Genomic DNA, 21878 nt, shown 5'->3' with positions numbered 1-21878 from the left:
CACACACACACACACACACACACACACACACACACACACACACACACACACACACACACACACACACACAAAGACACACGCACACACAGCCTGGTACAACAGTAAACAATGAGACAAAAGCTCTCTGTGCTCTGCTCTGCAGCCTCAGACCCACAGCTCCGCTCTGCTCAGTCTCACAGGGACACCACCACCCTCCAGGACCCCCCAGGACCTCATCCAGGACCCCCAAGAACCCCAGGACCCTGTAAGACCCTCCAGGACCTCTTTTAGGATCTGTAGGACCAGGACCAGGACCAGGACCAGGACCAGCTCTAAGACTTCAGGGCGACAGGAACATGGACCCAAAGCGTCTGTCGTCCAGCTCACAGCAGCAGATTCGATTCAGAAGGGTGAGTGTGTGTGTGTGTGTGTGTGTGTGTGTGTGTGTGTGTGTGTGTGTGACCAGCAGAGACACAGTGGTGGTCACATGTTTATGTATCACATGTTAATTGGTGTTATTGGTGGGGGGGGGGGGGGGGTCGCTTCAGTCTCTGATCAGGTGACTCAATGTTTCACCTTCACCTGAGTGTGGGACCAGGACTCACACAATCAATAATCAATAACTAGAATTTAAATTTAAATTTAAATTTAATGAAAAACATCTGATACAGGATATAAATCCTCTACATCAGACTCACATAAATAACAACATACACAAATACCAACCCATACATAATCACTAAAATACATATAACAGAATAATCCCCCAAAATTCTCAAGAAAACTACAAAAAAAAGACAGAAAGAAAAACAAAAACAAGAAAAACAAACAAACAAATAACAAAACAAAATAATTCATACCCTTGCCCAACATTTCCATATTTCGCACATTCTGTGACAAACTGTAAACTGTTTTCTTGTCTGTAACAACATCTATTGCACGTCTGTCCGTCCTGGGTGAGGGATCCCTCCTCTGTTGCTCACCCTGAGGTTTCTCCGATTTTTCCCTGTTAAAAGGGTTTTCCATGGAGTTTTTCCTCAGTCGATGTGATGGTCTAAGGACAGAGGATGTTGTTACGATGCCATGTAAAGCCCTTTGAGACAAACTGTTTGTAAAAACGGGCTATACAAATAAAATTGCCTTGCCTTGCCTTGCCTTGCCCTGTAATAAAAAGTCCTTGTTTGACCAACATTGATCGAGTCTATTTTTAAAAGAGTTCACTGACGGAGCCTGTACTACATCCTCAGGAAGCTCCTTCCATACTCTTACAGCTCTGAGTGCAAAAATAGAAGTCGTCAGGTTTTTATTGATGTAATTATATTTATTTTATTGAGTATTACAACTGTTATTATTATTATTATTTTTTTTATCTATTCATACATCAATCTATTCACTTGTTTATTTATTTACCCATTTTTTCTCTTCCTCTGTCATCATTATTATTTTTTTCTTCTTCTTCTTTTGTTTGTCTTCTGCTGGGGCTGGGTGCCGGAGGGATGGGGGTGGGGGGTTGGTATCTGTTTTGGGGTTATGCTGAATTTAGATCTGTAATTAGAACAAACTCAATAAACAGACTGTAAAAAAAAGAAAAGAAAAAAGAAGTCATCAGGTTGAGGTGTGGATGGACGTGACGCAGCGGTCTGAACACTTTGTGGCTCTCCCCTGTCTCATAATAATAATAATAACATTTTATTTGAGTAGGGACAGTGCATATTAATGAACATTAGTATAATTAAAAAGAAATACTGCTGTAAATATGCTGGATTATAGCCAGGCGGCTAATTTGCATCCGTCGTCCCTAATTAATAAATAAATAAAATAACAGTACACCACAAGACACCATCTGAGACACCCGTCTGTCCCACTCGCCCATTTATGTCCTCATGTTATGCTCCAGTTCAATAATATGAATAATAATAATCAAACAAAATATGCAAAAATATTGATTATTGTTTATTGTCTTTGAGCCGTTAATGAAGAACAAGTTGTTAAAGAATAGAATAGAATAGAATAGAATAAAGTTTAATGGTAGCCGGTAATCAATCAGTGATCAATAACCACAACCAGCTAGGTTTGACCATTTATATTAACCCTAGATGTTTGTGTGAGGAGCTCATTGTAAATAAAGATTATTGAACTCTGTTCCCAGCAAACACAGGCACAACATGACTGTCAAAGTAAAAGTCTTTTATTGGAGGACAGGAAAACGGAGGAAATACAAAATAAAAGTCCGGGCAGAAACAATAACAGTGTGGTGTTTTGCTTCATGTGGTTCTTCGGCGGAGGGAACAGCGCCACCCTCCCATTAGCCTCCACTCAGCGGCCACCTCCGGTACTGCACCTGCTGCAGCTCCCGTTGGAAAACCGTTTGTTCTCTGCCTCTGCCCTGCGCCCTGGCTGGCACGGCCGCTAATTGCGCATGCGCAATGAGATGAATGGCCGCTGCACCTGACGGCCCACCAGGAAGTGTGGCGGACAAATCCTCGGCCGTTAATCCCCACTCGGTAACGTTAAGTTACGGTAACCGGAGGAGGAGGTAACCGGACAGTAGACCTCCGGGGGCTGTCCGTGTCCTCCCCCCGCCTGTCGGTGCTGCAGAGCGGCCGCTGCTGAGCTGAAGCTCCGTTAGGCTCCGTGAAGCTCCGTGAAGCTCCGTGAGGCTCCGGGAGGCTCCGTGAGGCTCTGCAATGGGATGCTGCGGTAGCGCGGAGGTAAGCACGGCACGGCTCGGCTCGGCTCGGTTTGGCCCGGTACTGTTTCCCTCCTCCTCCTCCTCCTCCTCCTCCTCCCGGTGCCCTTCATCTCCGCCCGGTGCGTGTTTATTTAGTGTCACCGTGAAAGGGAAACCGGTCCCGGAGCGGAGCGGAGAGAGAGGCCGAGTGGGATTAGAGCCAGAGCCGTTAAGTCCTCTCAGCTCCTCCCGGTGACAGCGGAGCGGTGGAGCCGCTAACAGGCCGGAGCTGCTCTCCCTCTGACCGTGTGTGTGTCTCTCTCTGTGTGTGTGTGTGTGTGTGTGTGTGTGTGTGTCTGTGTGTCTGTGTGTCTGTGTGTGTGTGTGTGTGTGTGTGTGTGTGTGTGTGTTTCAGAGGACAAAGAGAGAGTGGAGACCGCTGGAGGACCGGAGCTGCACCGACCTGCCCTGGTTCCTGCTCTTCACCGTCTTCTGCGTCGGCATGGTAACCAGTAACCATGACACTAACCGTGACTGTACTGATGTACTGTGATGGTACTGTAGTACTGTGATGGTACTGATGTACTGTGATGGTACTGTAGTACTGTGATGGTATTGATGTACTGTGATGGTACTTTGATGGTACTGTAGTACTGTGATGGTACTTTGATGGTACCGTAGAACTGTGATGATACTGATGTACTGTGATGGTACTGTAGTACTGTGATGGTACTTTGATGGTACTGATGTACTGTGATGGTACTGTAGTACTGTGATGGTACTTTGATGGTACTGTAGTACTGTGATGGTACTGATGTACTGTGATGGTACTGTAGTACTGTGATGGTACTATAGTACTGTCATGGTACTGTGATGGTACTGATGTACTGTGATTGTACTTTGATGGTACTGTAGTACTGTGATGGTACTGATGTACTGTAATGGTACTGTAGTACTGTGATGGTACTTTGATGGTACTGTAGTACTGTGATGGTACTGTAGTACTGTGATGGTACTGATGTACTGTGATGGTACTGCAGTACTGTGATTATTGTAGTACTGTCATGGTACTGTGATGGTACTGTAGTACTGTCATGGTATTGTAGTACTGTCATGGTACTGTGATGGTACTATAGTAGTGTGATGGTACTGAGTACTGTCATGGTACTGTAGTACTGTGATGCTGTGGTACTATAGTAGTGTGATGGTACTGATGTACTGTGATGGTACTGAGTACTGTCATGGTACTGTAGTACTGTGATGCTGTACTGTAGTATTATATGATACAGTACTGTCATAGTCCTGTAGTACTCATAATACTGTGATACTGTACTGTAGTATTACATGATACAGTACTGTCATAGTCCTGTAGTACTCTGTGATACTGTACTACTTCAGGTTGATGTTGATTCTCAGTTTCAGTGAAGAAAATGTTCAGGTTAGTCTTTTGTTCCTGTTTCTGTTCTGAGCGTTTTGGAGCTTCAGCTGTTATTACTGCTTTATTTACATCAGTACAGAGCTGTTAGTACTGCTTTATTACAGCAGTGCTCTGTAGGTATTACTACACAATTACACCTAGCTGTTATTACTGCTTTATTACAGCAGTGCTCTGTAGGTATTACTACACAATTACACTTAGCTGTTATTACTGCTTTATTACAACACTGGTCTGTGATGTATTTACTTTATTACAACAGTAATGAACTCCCAATGCTCAGTTGATTCCTATTACTTAAAGTGATTGATAAGTGATTGTGGTTGTCTAACCCGCTGCTTCCTGTGGTGCAGGGCGCCATCTGCGGCTTCACCATCGCCACCGGCGGCGCCGATCGACTCGTCTTTGGGTACGACAGCTATGGCAACACCTGCGGCCAACGCAACGAGCAGATCGAAGGCGTCCGGCTCAGCGGCCTCGACCACCGCGACAGGAAGTGAGTCTGGTTCTGTCAGCTGACTGGTGTGTGTGTGTGTGTGTGTGTGTGTACACTATCTCTAACCCTAGTACCCTACACTGCAAAAACTCAAAATCTCAAAATCAAGAATATTTGTCTTATTTACTTGTTTCAAACAAATTTTCACTTGAAATAAGTAGAAAAATCTGCCAGTGAAAGCAAGTTTTTCTTTCTTATTACAAGCACAAAAAACTTGCTTTCACTGGCAGATTTTTCTACTTATGTCAATTGAAAATTAGTTCGAAACAAGTGAAAATGATCTAATAACAAGTACATTTTTAGGTGATGAGTCTTATTTTAAATGGAAAGAGATTAGTTTAGACTAGAAATGAGACAAATATTCTTGGAAAGATGTTGAGTTTTTGGAGTGAGTCTGTACTGTAGTAACTATTTACATATTGTAATGTTTGAACGTTCAGCCTGACTGTTATTGTAGCAATAATACTGTGGTACTGTTGTAGTATTACTGTTATACTTTAGTACTACTGTGTATTTTTGGAGGAGTTTAGTCATTATGCAGTATTACTGTAGTACTGTCGTACTCTTAAGGCCCCCACGTAGTCAGGTGTTCTTGACTCCGTGGACGTCTGCGTACTGGAGGCGGAGTCAATGCGGACGTCCACCAGACCCGTCCGCGCAAAGCTCAGTGTTTACGACCACATGTACTCCACGTAGGCGTACTCGGTGTCACACTTACTGTAGTTTACTGTAGTTCTATAACTGTAGTTGACAGTATTATTGTTGTACTGTTGTGGTAGTTTACTGTACTACTGTTGTACTTTTACTGTAGTTTACTGTAGTACTGTAACTGTAGTTTACTGTAGTACTGTTGTAGTTTTACTGTAGTTTACTGCAGTTTTACTGTAGTTTACTGTAGTACTGCTATAGTTTACAGTATTATAGACCGAATCTCCTTGTTGTTTACATTATACTTCCGGGTAGAAAACCAGCACGTAATTTGAATGAGAACAGTAGTAACGAACGAGAGTTTAGCTATATATCATGTTTTTCACACCACTATCACCTTGTAGACAAATCTGAAATGATTGAAGAAACATTTCCATTTCTGTGTGTGTGTTTTGTGTTGCTATGTGTGGTATTTATTCAGTTTGGGGGAATCACGGTGTCTAGAAAGCATCAGTGGCTGCAGCTGACAGCTAACACTAGCAAAGCTAACGGTAGCTAAGCTAACGGCAGTAGCTAAGCAACAAGGAGATTCGTTCTATTGTTATACTGTTAGGGTTAGTTTACTGTAGTGCTGTAACTGTAGTTTACTGTAGTACTGCTGTACTTTTACTGTAGTTTACTGTAGTACTGCTGTAGTTGCTGTAGTACTGATACTGTTTACTGTTCATGATGTGATGTGTTCAGGTCCTGTGGGATTTTGCTGTGTTGATTGTGCTGACAGAGCTGCTGAAGTCAGGGTGTGTGTGTGTGTGTGTGTGTGTGTGTGTGTGTGTGTGTGTGAGCTCACCTGTGTGTGTCCAGTGGGCGGAGCTTGGCTGCAGGTTCAGGATCAGATGTTTGGAGCTGGAGGAGGATCTACAGAGTCTTTGTTTCTGTCCCACGACCTCAGGCTGACATTCAGCTCACGACCTGATGGACAGATAAACAAACTAACAAACAGACAAACAAAGGAACAAACAAACAAACAAACAAAGGAACAAACGGACAAACAGACAGACAGTCCGCACAGACATCCGCGGAGACAAGTATACCCGACTATGTGTGGGCCTTTAATGTGAAACGACTTCCTCTCCTCTAACAGCTGATTGGCTCCCGTCCTGTGACCTCTAGTGACCCGGTGGTGTGTGTGTGTCTGTGTGTGTGTGTGCGTGCAGGTTCGTCTTCTTCCTGGATCCGTGTAACATCGACATCGTCCAGAGGAAGATCAAGTCTCTGGCTCTGTGTGTGTCTCTGTGTCCTCCTGAGGAGCTGAGGAGCTACCAGGACCTCAAGAGGTTCGCCATGCTCAACGGTGAGGGCCGAGCGCTGTGTGTGTGTGTGTGTGTGTCTGTGTGTGTTTCTAAATGTGTGTGTGGTCCATCATCAACACATTACACACGTGTCTCGTCTGAGGTAGGAGTGTATTATAATCCCCAGTGTATTATTAGTGTGAATGCTGATTCAGCAATCCTTTCTTTTTTTCTTTCTTTCTTTCTTTCTTTCTTTCTTTCTTTCTTTCTTTCTTTCTTTCTTTCTTTCTTTCTTTCTTTCTTTCTTTTTACCCCTCTCTATCTCCATCTATCTATCCCTTCTATTCTTTCTGTCTTTTTACTCCCTTCTTTCTTTCTTTCTTTCTTTCTTTCTTTCTACACCCTTTCTCTGTCTTTCTTTCTTTCTTTCTTTCTTTCTTTCTTTCTTTCTACCCCTCTCTATCTATCTATCTATCTATCTATCTATCTATCTATCTATCTATCTATCTATCTATCTATCTATCTATCTATCTATCTATCTATCTATCTATCTATCTATCTATCTATTCTTTCTGTCTTCCTACCTACCCCCTTTCTCTGTCTTTTTGCTTCCTTCTTCAGCTGCTTTCAGCATTCACATGCATTTCCTTCAGGAAATGCTATCTTTTTCTAGTTTTATTTTAATGTTTATTTAACAGAGACGATACAAACAACATTGCCACAGAAAAATGTGAAAATGTCATGCATATAAAACGTCTAGCTTCAACCAATGTGCAGTCTTTGTCCCTGGTCAAGCTTCAGAATAGAATAAAATATACTGAATACAAAAAATATATACAAATATAGTGAATAGTAGAATGAATGAATAAACAGTTTCAGTTGTAAGTTACAGATTAAAACACAAGTTGAATTTAACATTAAACACTGGTAAAGTGCTGTTGTGTTGACAATGACTTGTGAGAAATGAATGTTGTGTGAGTTGACCAGACTTCAGTCGCATTTTGTAGGGTGTGTTGACATGGTTGCCTAGCAGCAGCAGGTGGTTAGCTGCTGGGTGTTGTTGGCTGATGAAGCAAAGCACAAGTTTTTTACAACCTGGACCTTATTTCTAGCATAAAATCCGATCATTTCCTCACCCAGATAACTTTGGTGTCATTACAAGTCGTTCAGATGAAAGTAGCTCCAGCCGAGAGCCGCGTATATACTATATATATTATAGGCTAGTGCTATTCCCCTCTGAGTCCGGGATTAGCTGTTATCAACATCCGGGGTCTGTAGGTTGACCTACTGACCTCTGACCTGGATGATGTCATCTCTGAGCGCCGCGCGGCGCGACTTGTTGCTACCGTTAATGCTACGGTCCGTTTCTGAAAGCTGGATGAAGTTCAGCTTCCACAGGCTTCCTCTCCTCAACCTGGACTCACTAAAGCTCCGGCTAGTTGAGATAAAAATGGACCCGTATGCTGAAGCGGAATGATTATTATCAGAATGAGCCGTGCAGCGCTCAGAGATGACATCATCCAGGTCAGAGGTCAGTAGGTCAACCTACAGACCCCGGATGTTGATAACAGCTAACCCCGGACTCACAGGGGAATAGCACTAGCCTATCATAACTAAATATTAGTGAAATGAAGGAGTTTCTCTGCAGATAATGTGTTATTTAGAGGCTGCATTCTGCTGCCCTGTAGACTCCATTATACGGATATACGCGGCTCTTGGCTGGAGCTAATTTCATCACAACGTCTCCAAATGACACCAAAGTTATCTGGGGGAGGAAATGATCGGATTTTATGATAGAAATAAGGTCCAGAATGTAAAAAACGGCAATTATCCTTTAACTCAACTATCCACATCGTAGTTTTTATCAGTATTTTTTTAATTAGCTACTAGACCTTCCAGGTGTCCCGACCCCGAGGTTGAAGTCAGTGTGTTAGTGTGTTAGTGTGAAGCTGCTGCAGGTCTGTTACATCAGCAGCTCCAGTCGCTCAGCATCACGTCATGCTCATGACTTCATGTCTGCACACACACATCAGTGTACAACACACACACACACACACAAATGCTGCCTTTGTCACTCTGTGTGTGTGTTGGTGCCACTCTGCTCCAGCTGTAAACGTGACACAGATGATCTGGGCTGCGTTCCAAAAGCGGGTTGAGTCGCCCTCGCTCACTTGCCCTCAGCACTTGCCCTTGGGGGAATCCCCGCCGCCATCATAAGGGCTGTTCCATTTCTCTAAACAGCTGAAGTGAACTTGGTGAGATCGACCCTTGAGGGCTGAGTGATCAAGTCAACATCGATGGTCACTCCAGAGCTGTATATCACCCACAATGCATTGCAGTGGTGCACGAAAAATACGTCCATGCGGTGGCGATAATGAACCTCAAGCACCAGTTGTGTGTTTACCACTAAAGAAGAAAATAAATGAAAGGGGTCAGTAAATATTCAATTCAATAAACTAGTTTAGCAGTGACATGTCAGAACAAACAATTTACAAAGCGGTAGGCTAGTAGAGATATATAATAGGCAAACTTATTTGTCACAAAAAAAAAAACGTGTCTTAAGAGCCTTTTTAATCTGACGTTTCATATTCACATAGTTGCTGTGCCTGTGTTTATGTGTAGTTTAATAAGGAATTTTAATCAGGATTGGTCTGATGATGAAGCAGAGCTCATCATCAGTGACAGACAGAGAGAAAGAGTAGTATATATTGATATTATAGAGTAGCCTATTGAATTTTCACCGTAAACCGGCCAATCCCCCCCCCCTCCTTAAGAGGCAGTACAGCGCTACACCTACGACATGTGGTCGACCAGTGATTGTCCCAGCTGTTAGTGAACGAGGGCAGGTGCGTTCCGTTTACCTCTTCTACTCCTCCCCCGCCCACTTTCCCTCCGCTCTCCAAGTGGCCTCCGTGTGACGTAATAGCAAGGGCTGAGGGCAAGTGAGCGAGGGAAACTCAACCTGTTTTTGGAACGCAGCCCTGGCACATGTGACTCTGCTGCTGCAGCGGCGGCCATGTTGGTTCTGTCAGCTGATCAGCTGCTCTGACCTTTGACCTGAGTCACTGTGACCTCACAGCATCTGTGACCAGAAACTCCCCTCTCTCTCTATTTCTCTCTCCCCCTTCTCTCTCTCTCCCCCTTCTCACTTTCTTTCTTTCTTTCTTTCTTTCTTTCTTTCTTTCTTTCTTTCCTTCTCTCTCTCTTTCTTTCTCCTCCTCCATTTCTCTCTTTCTTTCTTTCTTTCTCTCTCTCTTTCTTTCTCCTCCGTTTCTCTCTCTCTCTTTCTTTCTCCTCCGTTTCTCTCTCTTTCTTTCTCCCTCTCTTTCTTTCTCCTCCATTTCTCTCTCTTTCTTTCTCCCCTTCCGTCTCTTTCTTTCTCCTCCTCAGTTTCTCTCTTTCTTTCTCCTCTGTTTCTCTCTCTTTCTTTCTCCTCTGTTTCTCACTCCTTCTTTCTTCCCTTCCGTCTCTTTCTTTCTCTCTCTTTCTTTCTCCTCCTCCGTTTCTCTCTTTCTTTCTCCTCTGTTTCTCACTCCTTCTTTCTTCCCTTCCGTCTCTTTCTTTCTCTCTCTTTCTTTCTACTCCGTTTCTCTCTTTCTTTCTCCCTCTCTCCCTGTCTCCTTCCCTCTCTCTTTCTTTGTCTCTCCCCAGTCTCTCTCTATTTCTTGCTTTCTTCCCTTCTTTCTTTCTTTCTTTCTTTCTTTCTTTCTTTCTTTCTTTCTTTCTTTCTTTCTTTCTTTCTTTCTGTCCTTCTCTCGCTCTTTCTCCCTCTCTCTTTATTTGCCGTCCCCGTCCCCGTCCCCTGTTTTGAATGAAGTAACTTTATTGACTGTTGTCGTGGTAACCATTGTCCCGGTCATTTTGCTGTTTGATCATCAGCTGAGATGATCCATCGAATTGATCAGTTTGTTTTGAAAGACGCTGTGACACCTTTGATCCTGATTGGTCGGTCGGTCGGTGGCGTGTCTGTGTCAGAGCTCTGTGATTGGTTTAAGAGACAGGAACAAGGCGTGATGTCATCATCTGTGTGTGCGTGTGTGTGTTCCAGGTTCCGAGCTGTGTTCATATGAGTTAGCAGGTCACAAATATCCAGGTTTACCTGAGAGGTTCGACAAGTGTCCCAGACTTCCTGTTCCACCCAGGTACGTCCACGTCTTCACCTCTGACCTCTGACCTCTGACCTCTGTGACCCCTGACCTGTTTGGTTCCAGACACTTCTGTGCATGCGCCAACATTTTTCCCGACCACACTGTGAAGAGAAAACAACATGTCGTCTTTATCTTTAGATTAAAGGTAGGGTCTGGAGTTTTGTTTGTTGCAGTTTGTAAACAAAACATTGAAACTCAGCCCCTCCTCTTGGGCTAAGCTGTGTAGCCTCCTGCTCCTGACAGCAGCAGTTGTCATGACAACAAAGGAAAGGAAAAACAGTCTGAAAGAACCGCTGGAGCCGTGGGCCGATTAGCTGACCTTTCGCCAACACCGGGAGCCTCCGTGTATGTTTTTATGCCGTTGTGGTGGATTAAGAAGCGGGTGTTAGCGGCAGATGCTAACCGCTACCGCTAGCCGAAGTTAGCATCGAGCTAGCTCACTACAACGGCCCTAATACTTGTTACCGGTGACGGTGGGGAATCGGTCCGCGGCTCCAGCGCTTCACTCAGACTGTATTTCTTTTACTTTGTTGTCCTGACTGCTGCTGCTGAGAGAGAGAGACTCGTTAGCATCAGACAGCTAGTGCAGCTAGCAGGCCTGAGCCTCGAGCATGTAGCTTCACCTGAGCTCCATCATTGGCTGGAGAGAAAACACTGACTCTCTCTCCAGATATCGATGCTCATTTGCGACTCTCTCGCTCCACCCAGAAACGTCCACATGCATAACAAAACCTGAACAAAACAGAGCAAAAGACCCAAACAGACAGGGGGAGGGGGGCTGCAGACACAGCCCCCACCACACAAGACTAGAAGCCCATAGGTGATGATTAAGACGGATTTCATTTGTACAAGTCTAATGTTTATTTTTGGGCACAAAACTCCAGACCCAACCTTTAAATTGAATGTAACCGATGGGTTCGTTATAAAACATGGCAACAAGGCAGCGCTGCTCTTCTGTCCAGTTCTCACCTGCAGCTTCACTAAACATTCAAACTAACTCATCAATCAGATCAGAAATTAATCGGCTCGTTTTCTCCCCCGGGACGACGACGCAGGTTTGATCCCCGCAGGAGACCGTTGCTGCCTCTGATATGACGTGCTGCTCCCACAGGTGGAGCTTCACTCTGAAAACGTAGGAACAGATGAACAAACAGGCGTCACGTTGGGATCTAAACGGTTACTGTCTCCATGGAAACATATTAAATAGGGGTGTGCCAAAAAATTGATTCACATAAGAATTGCAATTCTCATTTAATATGATTCAGAATCCATATAAAATGTCCCACAATCTATTTTAAAAAATAAAAAAATTAAACAAATCTGCTGGCTGTCGGCCTCCGTTTCCTTAGAATTTAAAAGGCAGCATGTTTAACTGCACTATTGTTTTAATAAAGAGGCACTTTTAATTTAGTTACTTAAGCAATATGTGATATTGCTTTTATGCAACAGTTTCAACAATTCCATCTAAGCATGGATAAATGTTTAAAACTCAATAAATGTGAAAAAGACACTTTAGTCATTCTGTCTTGCAAAGCAGACTGGAGTAGATGATGAGGATCCTTTGCACACTGATAGACTGAAGCACAGATTTATATAGACACCAAGCATAGATTTATTGGTTTTCACAATTGAAAATGTAACAGCATATATACAGAAATGCAAGAACAAACTTTTTCCCCTCACCACCCACCCTAGGGGACAAAAAAAAGGAAATTAGTGGACACTGTATCATCGACAAGGACGATAAAAAAACAACGAAGACAAAGCATATGAGAGAAGCATATGAGCATGTGAGAGAACAAACGTGTGATTTTCAGTAATAGTAGAAAAAACAATATATAGATGACATATAGGACAAAACCTCATGTTTGTTAGAGCAGATATGTGATAAAAGGTTGCCATATCCTGTTGAAATGATCATTAGGATGTTGTAGAGCCAGTCAATCTTTTCTAGCTTCAGGAGTTGTCGTGTATCTCTAACCCAGTGTTTGTAGGAGGGCGGGGCAGCCTGCTTCCAATTCAGTAAAATGATTCTCCTCGCTAAGAGGGGGACAAAAGTAATGCCATCGGATTGTGCCCTAGGAAGAAAAGACTGTGTCTTTCAATAAAAAACAGGATCTTCATTAGTGGATCACTGGAACCAAAATGACCCGATACTCTAAATGTCTTGTGTATTTTTATGGAACCGATCAATTCTAAGTTTTTAATGTTTTTTTTAAAGGTATATTGTGTAAGAATTACTCCCATCTAGTGGTACATTCACCTGAAATTGGGCAGACAGCAGACGGACAACAGCCGCTGCAAGTAACGGCATAAACAAGCCTTTATAGGCGCGTTTCCACTAGCGCGCTTCGGCTCGGCTCGGCACACTATTTGCGTGTTTCCACTAGCACGCAGTACCTGCAACCAGGTACACTTCTTTTGGTATCACCTCAGGCCTGGTTCCAAGCGAGCCGAAGCGTTGCTAAAACGTGACGTCAGCCGACTGCCTTCCACTGATTGGCCCATGAGTGTCGCGTCATAACCGCGTGACGACCGACAACAGAAATGTTCCTGCTGAAGCCTGTTATTACGTGACTTTATTAAGTTTTAATATTTTTTCATGCGAGAAAGTAACTGTTTAGATCCCCAATGTGCGGTTAGTTTATCCAAACGACGGCTGTTTAGAAGTTTGCCCCGATGTTTTTCGGAGAAGTGAAGGTCCAGGTCCGAGCAGCGACCGCGACAGCAGCAGCCCGGCTCCTGACGTGCTCAGCCGACCCCGGGGAGAAAACCATCGCTAATTAACTTACCCGATGGCTTTTAGAGGTTTACCACCGGCCGGGATAAATGTTGGTCTCATTGATGAAATCTAACAATTGTGGCTGTAGCAGAAGTTTGGTTGAATAAAAAACCATGGTTAGACAGAAGAGCAGCACTGCCTTGGGGTCTGTACGCACAGAAAACACCCCATTTACATCAATAAATAAATGTTTTACAATGAACCAGGCCGATCTCAGAGCTGGCAAGACTCTCCGGTAAGGCATATTGAACGGTTAAATGCCGTTAACGGGACGAGAGCAGTCAAAACGGCGGTTTAAAGCTAGCTACAGCGAGGGTAGGTTCACTTCCTGTTTACAAAGTAAAAGCACTAATTCTATCGTAATGGCTTTCCTTATGATAAAAGGCAACGGGTGTTTTATTTTGTGAAAATAACCGGAAGTGCGTTGCTCACTACGGCTAGCTTTACTAACGCCGACTTCTTCGGAACAAAATTGTAAACAGCTGGTATTTTGTCAGATTTTCAACACGTTGGGGATCTAAACGACTACTTTCTCGCCTGAAAATGATTCAGATTAGGGCTGTCAATCTTCCCCCCAAATCAGGTTTGAATTTCTAACCCATTTTATGTTAAATATTCGAATAATATTCAAATTTTTAATGTGTTTTCTTTTTTTGGTTTTTCACCTCATTATAGAGGGGGGGGGGCAGCGATGACGGTAACGACGACACAGCAGAACAATCCTGCATAGGAGCTGTCCATGGTTACTTAACCAAAAGTCTCTTGAAGTGTTAAACAAAGAGAACTATGGACTGTGGAAGTTTGAATAGCAAAAATACAGAAGTTATCTTGACGTGAACCATATGTTGCGGTATAAAAAAAAATTTTTAAAAAAGAGGATCGTTGATTCGGTGGAAACCCGGCTTCACAGGCGGGGGCGGCGGGGTTAGGGCACAGAGTAGTGGTGCAACAGATCACAGCTGATCCGTGATCGGCACACAAGTGGTCCGCAGATCTATCGATTAAAAAAAAAAAAAGGTGTGCGTGTAGTGTGGGGACACGCGCACCGTGGCAGCCGAATGAACGGGACCTTGTGCACAACAACAACTGCATTTTGTTTTATCAACATGTGTACTACTCCCGAACGTCGCGACGCACTACGTTAATTTGCCTCGTTAAGGCAAACGTTCGAACGTCAGTTTCCACCTTCGAATGTTCTCATTTTGACTAACATTCGAATTGTTTTCGAATAGCGAAGTTCGTTCTGACAGCCCTATTTCAGATGTTGCTAAAGTTATATATATATAGAGTTTAGAGCGTTGCTCGGCGCCGTGTAAATGACGTCACGGCGGCACTAGTGATACTCAGTTGTAATGGAAAAACACAACCGAGCCGAGCCGGATCGAGCCGTATCGAGCTGAGCCGTGCTAGTGGAAATGCGCCATATGTAACAAGTGGTCCATCAGCACGAGGCAAAACAATACACGTGACAATATGTTGTCATGGCGATGTGGTATTGTTTACCTGACCCACGTTTTACCGGCTTCCTCTGGACTTCTGTGACTAAAATGACATCTGGTTTGTTAGCGACGGCCGTCTGCCCGACTGCAGGTGAATGCAGCATCAGTGTAACGCTCCATTCCTCCTCACTGCGTTACCGCGGTGACTTTTCACAGACGCCACCTCCACCTGAGCCGACAGCTCCGGTGTCTCCGCTGAGTTTCCGTGGTTTCCTACCATCACGCTGCCACTGAACGTAAAAACATGGAGACACCACATGGCAGCCAGCACCGAGCTTACCCGCTCCATGGAGATATGAATGATGTGAACGGCTAATTCAGAGCTGAAAGGAACACTTCACTTTGTTGATGAGGGGGGATTACTGGTTAATGAAAAACAGACTTTTGAACCAAATAATCCATTTTCCTGAATAGATAACAGGAGAATTTACACAATGTGCCTTTAAAGAAACTACACTTGATGATCTCAGAGTGATTCTTGATGTAGTATTTCACTAATGCAGCATGAGGTCTGAAAACTTTGTTCCACTGTAAAAGATATCACATGTGCAGAAGCGTCTGGAACCAATCAGGCTCTGCCCCCTGACCTCTGACCTCTCTGACCTCTGACCTCTGACCTCTGGCCTTTCTGAGCTCTCTGACCTCTGCCCTCAGTAAGCCGCTGCCGCTCTTTAACCGCTGCACGCCAGTCGATGTGTCGTGTTACGCCAAGTTTGCGGAGGCCGTGGTGACGTTCGTGGGCGACAACAGCAACCTGCACCGACTCATCGCCGGGGTGGCGGCGAGCAAAGAGATCATCGTGGGTCTGTGTGTCCTCGCCCTGGGTGAGTCACATGACCACACACACACACACACACACACACACACACACACACACACACACACACACACACACTAGGGGTGGAACGGTTCGGTTCATATCAGAGTTTTGAGGTTCGTTGATCATTTAAAAATCCAGCCAGTCTTATATATTGTATATTCAGGTTGAAAGTGAACGAGCCAGTCTGACGTCTTCTGGAGACACTGACAGCTCCAACATACTTTTAATTTATTAGTCAAAGAAAGTTATCTTCAACAAAAGCTGAGAACAATTAGTTATTCACTGAAATACATAAGCTACATTTATCAAATGTGGTTCTTACAAAAATGATATCTTATGAAATATAAAAGTAAAAATGTCTCTTAAAACTCCCTTGAATTAGTGCATACAAAATAATTTAACTTTACTACTTTTACAAGTGAAGCATCAGCTCCAAACTACAACGATTGTGGTGTTTAACAGTGTGTTACAGTTTTTCTCAGTCGCTTTGGTGCTATTCTCAGATCAGAATGAAAGTTCTCATAACTATTAGTTCAACCTCCACAACATGTAGTCATTTGTGCACATCATGGTAGCAGTTTCTCCTTCCTCTGAACAAATTGCAAATGCTTTTGGACATGTATCAATTACTTTTATACAATTCTCTGCTGTTTTACAACATTATCATTTGTTTATGTCATGTCAGTTACAGTGAACTATACTTTTGAACGCTGAATCGTCTTTCCCTATAAAACTAATAGTCCTCATTTCATTGCTTGAGTCATTACATACAAAATTGTTGAACTAGTTTTCAAAATCTGTCAAACTAATTTTAAATGTTGGGAGAAGCACTGTGAATTCAATTATTCAAACATTTAGAGTAAGGAACAACAGGTATGTATGGTATTGGACAGTAATTCAGCACTAAACAATCTGCACTGCTGTCATTGTGTCAGGCTGTTACATTTAGACTTACAGCTTCACTAGAGAACAGATTTACTGTATTGTAATGTATTACAGCAACCACAGTAAAGATTTCCCATCTTTACAGTACGGTACTGTACTACAGCATTTTACAAGTAGGAAGCTCTTTTACAGTATTGTACACTACAGTAATAATGGTTGATGCAGTACATGTACTGTACATTACTGTAATTTTACTCTGCATCACATAGGATTACAAGACAACCTCACAGAGCTGGAAGAGACTGAGCCCTTTTTACTCTGCTACAAGAACAAGACATTTGTGCAATGGTGATTACAAACAATGGCATAAGGTTGAAAGAGATACAATGTAAGGATGACATTACTGTATCTTTAGGAATATTGAATCTGTTTCAATCGCTACAATTGACAGAGTGATGTAGATGAAAATGTGACTGGAACATCTGGATGTGCAGGAATGATTTACAGTACTCAGTAGGTTCAGTTACTATATGTACTGCAACATTGTTTACGTAAAGTTGTACCCAAAGAGTGTTTCTTATGTTTGTTAGATGACTGTAGTGTATTTTTCCTTTGCACAACGCTGTGAACAAATCAGAATTGCAAAGAGCATATGCAGTAGAAATGTGAAACATACATATTCAGTATCTCCACTAAATACAGTAATGTACAGCCATGTGAAAACTACAGTAAAGTTACACAAGTAGTATATAGTGCTGTCTTGAGCATTTTCAGATAGTATCATCACTTTTTGCATTGGAAAACACTTATAAATAAAGTGTCCTAATGAAAACACGACAAAGCCATTTGACCATCTTGTTCATAAACGATGGTGTCAGGACCAGTGTTGGTAATAACGGCATTAGAGTATAACGGCGTTACTAACGGCGTTATATTTTTCAGTAACGAGTAATCTAATTAATTACTTTTCCCATCGTTACAACGCCGTTGCCGTTACTGAGAATGTGAAGTGGCGTGTTACTACAGTTCGGTTGAATGAAACGCAAGGTGGTTTCGGCCACACGTCAGCTACCTCAGGACAGCTGCATGTCGGCGAGCTAAGGTAAAGCAGCATCCGAGACCGATCAGCTGTGTGCCAGTGCAGCCCCTGGGACACAGCTCGAGAGTCACAGCGAGCACACACCAGTACCCACTCCACCCGAGCAGCAGCGGTCTGAGTCCAACAGACGGACTCCAATTATGACAGCTGAAACGCTAAACACAGAGCAATCGCTCTGGGTAAACACAGCTGATCGATCGAAATAAAAAATTACCGCTGGAGTGAATTTACTTTCCGTCACTGAAACAGGTTCTTGAATGTAACTCGGTCAAGACGTATCCTCAAGACTTTTTTTGCAGTGCTGCAGTGCTGACATCATGCAGCATGATGATGATGATGATGATGATGATGGTAAAATTCACAGATAAAGACAAGTGTTTTTTCATCAGCATCAGTAGAAATGACGGATAGAGGGGGAAAGGCTTTATGCACAGCTCCACTGCTCCACTGCTCCTGAATCCAAGTGTCTGACCATTGTTGTGACTACTGAGGTCAGAGTCACAGACACACCATAATCAGTTTGTCCAGTAATGCAAGACAGGAAATAAAGAAGCTGGTTTAAGTTCAGGAAGTAGGGGAGCTGTGCATAAAGCCTATTCAACCTTTATTTAGTGGGAGCATTGGAAAAAAAAACGTTTTAAAGTAACGAAAAAGTTACTTTCTCAGTAACGCATTACTTTTTGGTTTAAGTAACTCAGTTACTAACTGAGTTACTTTTTAAATGAAGTAACTAGTAACTGTAACTAGTTACTATTTTTCACTAACTTGCACAACACTGGTCAGGACTTCTCATTTTGACGACACTGACAGTTTCATTGACATGAGTACTTGCTTTTGAGGGATGGACAATCCATTTTGAGCAACTGACACACTTTTGCAGGTCATCCACTAGGTTTTGCAGTTTGCAATAATTGTTCTGAGAAATGCACTAACTGTTGTGCAAATGTTAAGAGTGATGTGAGAAAAGCACCAAAGCGACTGAGAAAAACTGTAACTCCTCGCTGCTTCTTCCTGTTTACTGGCGCTGTCATTCAGCTTTAGGCTCAGTGCTGCCACCTTCTGCTCTGGAGTGGAGTTAGTTAGTTGAAATCATAACATTTGGGTCCAAACAATAAACAACAAAACCCATGAACACACACACACAAAAAAAAGAGAAGATGATAAATTATTTATTACCACTTATCAGAGAGCTCAGCTCAGTGGAGTCACGTCTACGAACCGAACCGAGACAGTCGGACAGAACGGTTCAGATGGATTTTATAAACCGTTCCATCCCTAACGCACACACAGACACATACACACACAGCCCTCTGACCTCTGACCTGTGACCTGTGACCTCAGTCCTCTCCATGATGCTGATGCTGATCATCCGCTACATCTCGGCCGTCCTGGTCTGGATCCTCACCGCGCTGGTCGTCCTCGGCTCCCTGGGTGAGCTCACTTCCTGTCTGCTCTCTGTCTGTCTGTCTGTCTGTCTGTCTGTCTGTCTCTGTGTGTGTGTGTGTGTGTGTGTGTGTGTGTGTGTGTGTGAGCTGACCATGTGTGTGTCTGTTGTTGTGTCAGCGGGGACCAGCGTCCTCTGGTGGCTCTACATCGACCACCGTCTCTATGGCAACGACACCTCCCCCCCCAAGGACGTGAAGGAGGAGGCGGAGCTCAGTCGGGACAGTGGACAGGCGCTGCTGGTCTACGCCGTCGCCGCCACCGTCTTCACCGTACGTCAACACACACACACACACACACACAGGTTCCAGTTGTTCAAAAGGTGTAATCTGGATAAAAATTATCCAGATTATGAAATCTCTTTTTTCCCATCCATGATCACGTAATCCATCTTAGTTTTATCCCAGTTGTTCAAAGCAAAGTAGATTGGATCAGTCTGATCCAGATCCAAACTTTTCAAGATTACCAAATCCAGATGCTGATGCTTTAGATGGGACTGTGCATCACACTGAAGGCTGATTGGTCTGTTAACAGCAGGTAGAACAGCAGCATGGAGACACTCATAGTGTGATATGAATATTTGAGTGTATTGTTTTCTGTGCTCTTTGTTGTTTCTTCTGTGTATTTTAAATAGTCAGACTCCATCTGGTTGGGCTGGTAAAATACATTAAAAAAGCAAATATACAGTACATTAGTGAAATTGTGAATATTTCCCCATGTGTTTAAATACTATAGGTTTATATACTACATTATAAATATTGTTTATTTGACCAGTTTGAATTTAATTTAAATCACATTTTGTTCCTGAATCCACCAAACTGCTGGGATCAGAATAATCCTGTTATCCCGATCATTCTACTAAAAAGTTCTTAACAAACTGAGGGTTTGATCCAGATGAAAACCAAGATTGGATTACGTGATCTGATCCGATCTCAGAATCCGTTTTTGGTTTTGAAACAACCCATTTTCAAGATTTGATCCAAACCATTATCCAAAATCCAATCGGATTACCTTTGAACAACTGGGCCCTGGTCCTGGTCCTGGTCCTGGTCCTGGTCCTGGTCCTGGTCCTGGTCCTGGTCCTGGTCTGGTCTGATCCGGTCTCTGTGTTTCAGATCATCCTGCTGCTGCTGATGCTGTTCATGAGGAAGCGCGTGGCTCTGACCATCGCTCTGTTCCACGTGGCGGGGAAAGTCTTCCTCCACCTGCCACTGCTCACCCTGCAGCCCTTCGTCACCTTCCTGGCTCTGCTGCTCTTCTGGGTCTACTGGGTTCTGGTTCTGCTCTTCCTGGGAACCACGGGTCAGTTTAGAACCAAGACGCTCCGCTACGAGTCCGCTTCCTCTGTCTCTGTGTCCCGTGGGTTTCTCTGTGACTCCGCCCCCTTTAGAGACCAGCAGACAGCGACTTCGCCCCCTTTAGGAGTCCAGCAGACCGTGACTCCGCCCCCTTTAGGAGACCAGCAGACCGTGACTCCGCCCCCTTTAGGAGACCAGCAGACCGTGACTCCGCCCCCTTTAGGAGTCCATCAGACCGTGACTCCGCCCCCTTTAGGAGACCAACATACCGTGGTTCCGCCCCCTTTAGGAGACCAACAGACCGTGACTCCGTCCCCTTGAAAATATAAACATCTCACTTTCATCTATGACAACTTTTATAAATCCACATACACACGTTCACAACAGGACGTGGAGGGACGGTGGCCACGCTCACTTTAGGAGACAGGAAGTGAAGCTGTAACGTTTCATATCATTGGAGCAGCTTGTAGTGAGACATCTTGATAGTAATAGAGGATCTTTGTCCCCGCTTACGCTGTGTCTCTGTCCCCTCTGGTCCTGGTCTTGCAGGAAACCCGGTCCAGAACGAGGAGACGGGACTGACGGAGTTCAGACTGACGGGTCCTCTTCAGTACCTGACCTGGTACCACGCGGTGGGTCTGGTCTGGATCAGTGAGTTCATCCTGGCCTGTCAGCAGATGACGGTGGCCGGAGCCGTGGTCACCTACTACTTCACCAGGTGAGTCCTGCACACCTGGACACACCTGGAACACACCTGGAGAAAACTCCTGGGGCTGGTTGATGGGGGTGTGGTCTCCAGGTGTCTTTCTCTTTTTATTGAAGGCAGGACACTTTGGCCTTTACAAAGAGTCCACTGGTGACCTGTGTGCCAAAGACAGTTCATTTACATCCAGTTTGTTGCTCTGTTGCCTTGTATGATTGCGATTATCAGGAAAATCAGCCGTAAATGCAATAAATAATGCATTTTAATTGCATAATTTAAAGCAGAAGTAAGCGATCCGGTCGTTTTGGCTAACTTCCTGTCAGCCGATGGAGTTAGCAGTCCCTGCCCTCGTCCCTACGTCACCACATTCACACACATCCCTTGGCTGCACACACACTCTATGTAAGTGATTGCTGTCGGAAGATAGAGCTATTTAAGACTTATATTAACACAAATATTCCGCTTACTTCTGCTTTAATGCATTTTAATGCATAAATAATGCATTAAATACCTAAATCTCCACACCAGATAGTTGGACCAGTCCCAGCCTGGTCAGATGCTACATGAACTGATGAAGTCTCTTGGATGAAGGTGAAACGTCTTCCTAGACCAAGTCCAGTTGCTTTTGATTTACATTTCTTTGGGGATAACGATGACCTGGAAAAATGAGAATATTCACAGGC

The 21878-nt window shown here is 43.8% G+C and overlaps 1 protein-coding gene across 2 annotated transcripts in view; it reads left to right on the top strand.

Annotated features, from left to right (window-relative positions):
• Positions 1-305: 305 nt before the first annotated feature.
• The window catches only part of slc44a1b (solute carrier family 44 member 1b), a 30026-nt gene continuing 8453 nt past the window's right edge, over positions 306-21878 (top strand). The window contains exons 1-10 of one of the 2 annotated variants that reach the window (XM_085788993.1): positions 306-389; positions 3066-3155; positions 4439-4581; positions 6444-6580; positions 10567-10660; positions 15602-15771; positions 19093-19182; positions 19315-19466; positions 20310-20496; positions 21042-21210. In XM_085788993.1, coding sequence (XP_085645119.1) covers positions 336-389; positions 3066-3155; positions 4439-4581; positions 6444-6580; positions 10567-10660; positions 15602-15771; positions 19093-19182; positions 19315-19466; positions 20310-20496; positions 21042-21210 — 1286 coding nt within the window. In that variant the 5' untranslated portion in view covers positions 306-335. Of the gene's footprint in view, positions 390-2414; positions 2691-3065; positions 3156-4438; positions 4582-6443; positions 6581-10566; positions 10661-15601; positions 15772-19092; positions 19183-19314; positions 19467-20309; positions 20497-21041; positions 21211-21878 lie in introns of those variants that run through there. The other variant, XM_085788994.1, reaches the window with a different exon arrangement.

Source organism: Trachurus japonicus, chromosome 10, assembly GCF_045865225.1.
Source record: "Trachurus japonicus isolate A0001 chromosome 10, Traja_1.0".
Classification (NCBI taxonomy): Eukaryota; Metazoa; Chordata; class Actinopteri; order Carangiformes; family Carangidae; genus Trachurus; species Trachurus japonicus.
This window is presented reverse-complemented; position numbering and strand designations above follow the sequence as displayed.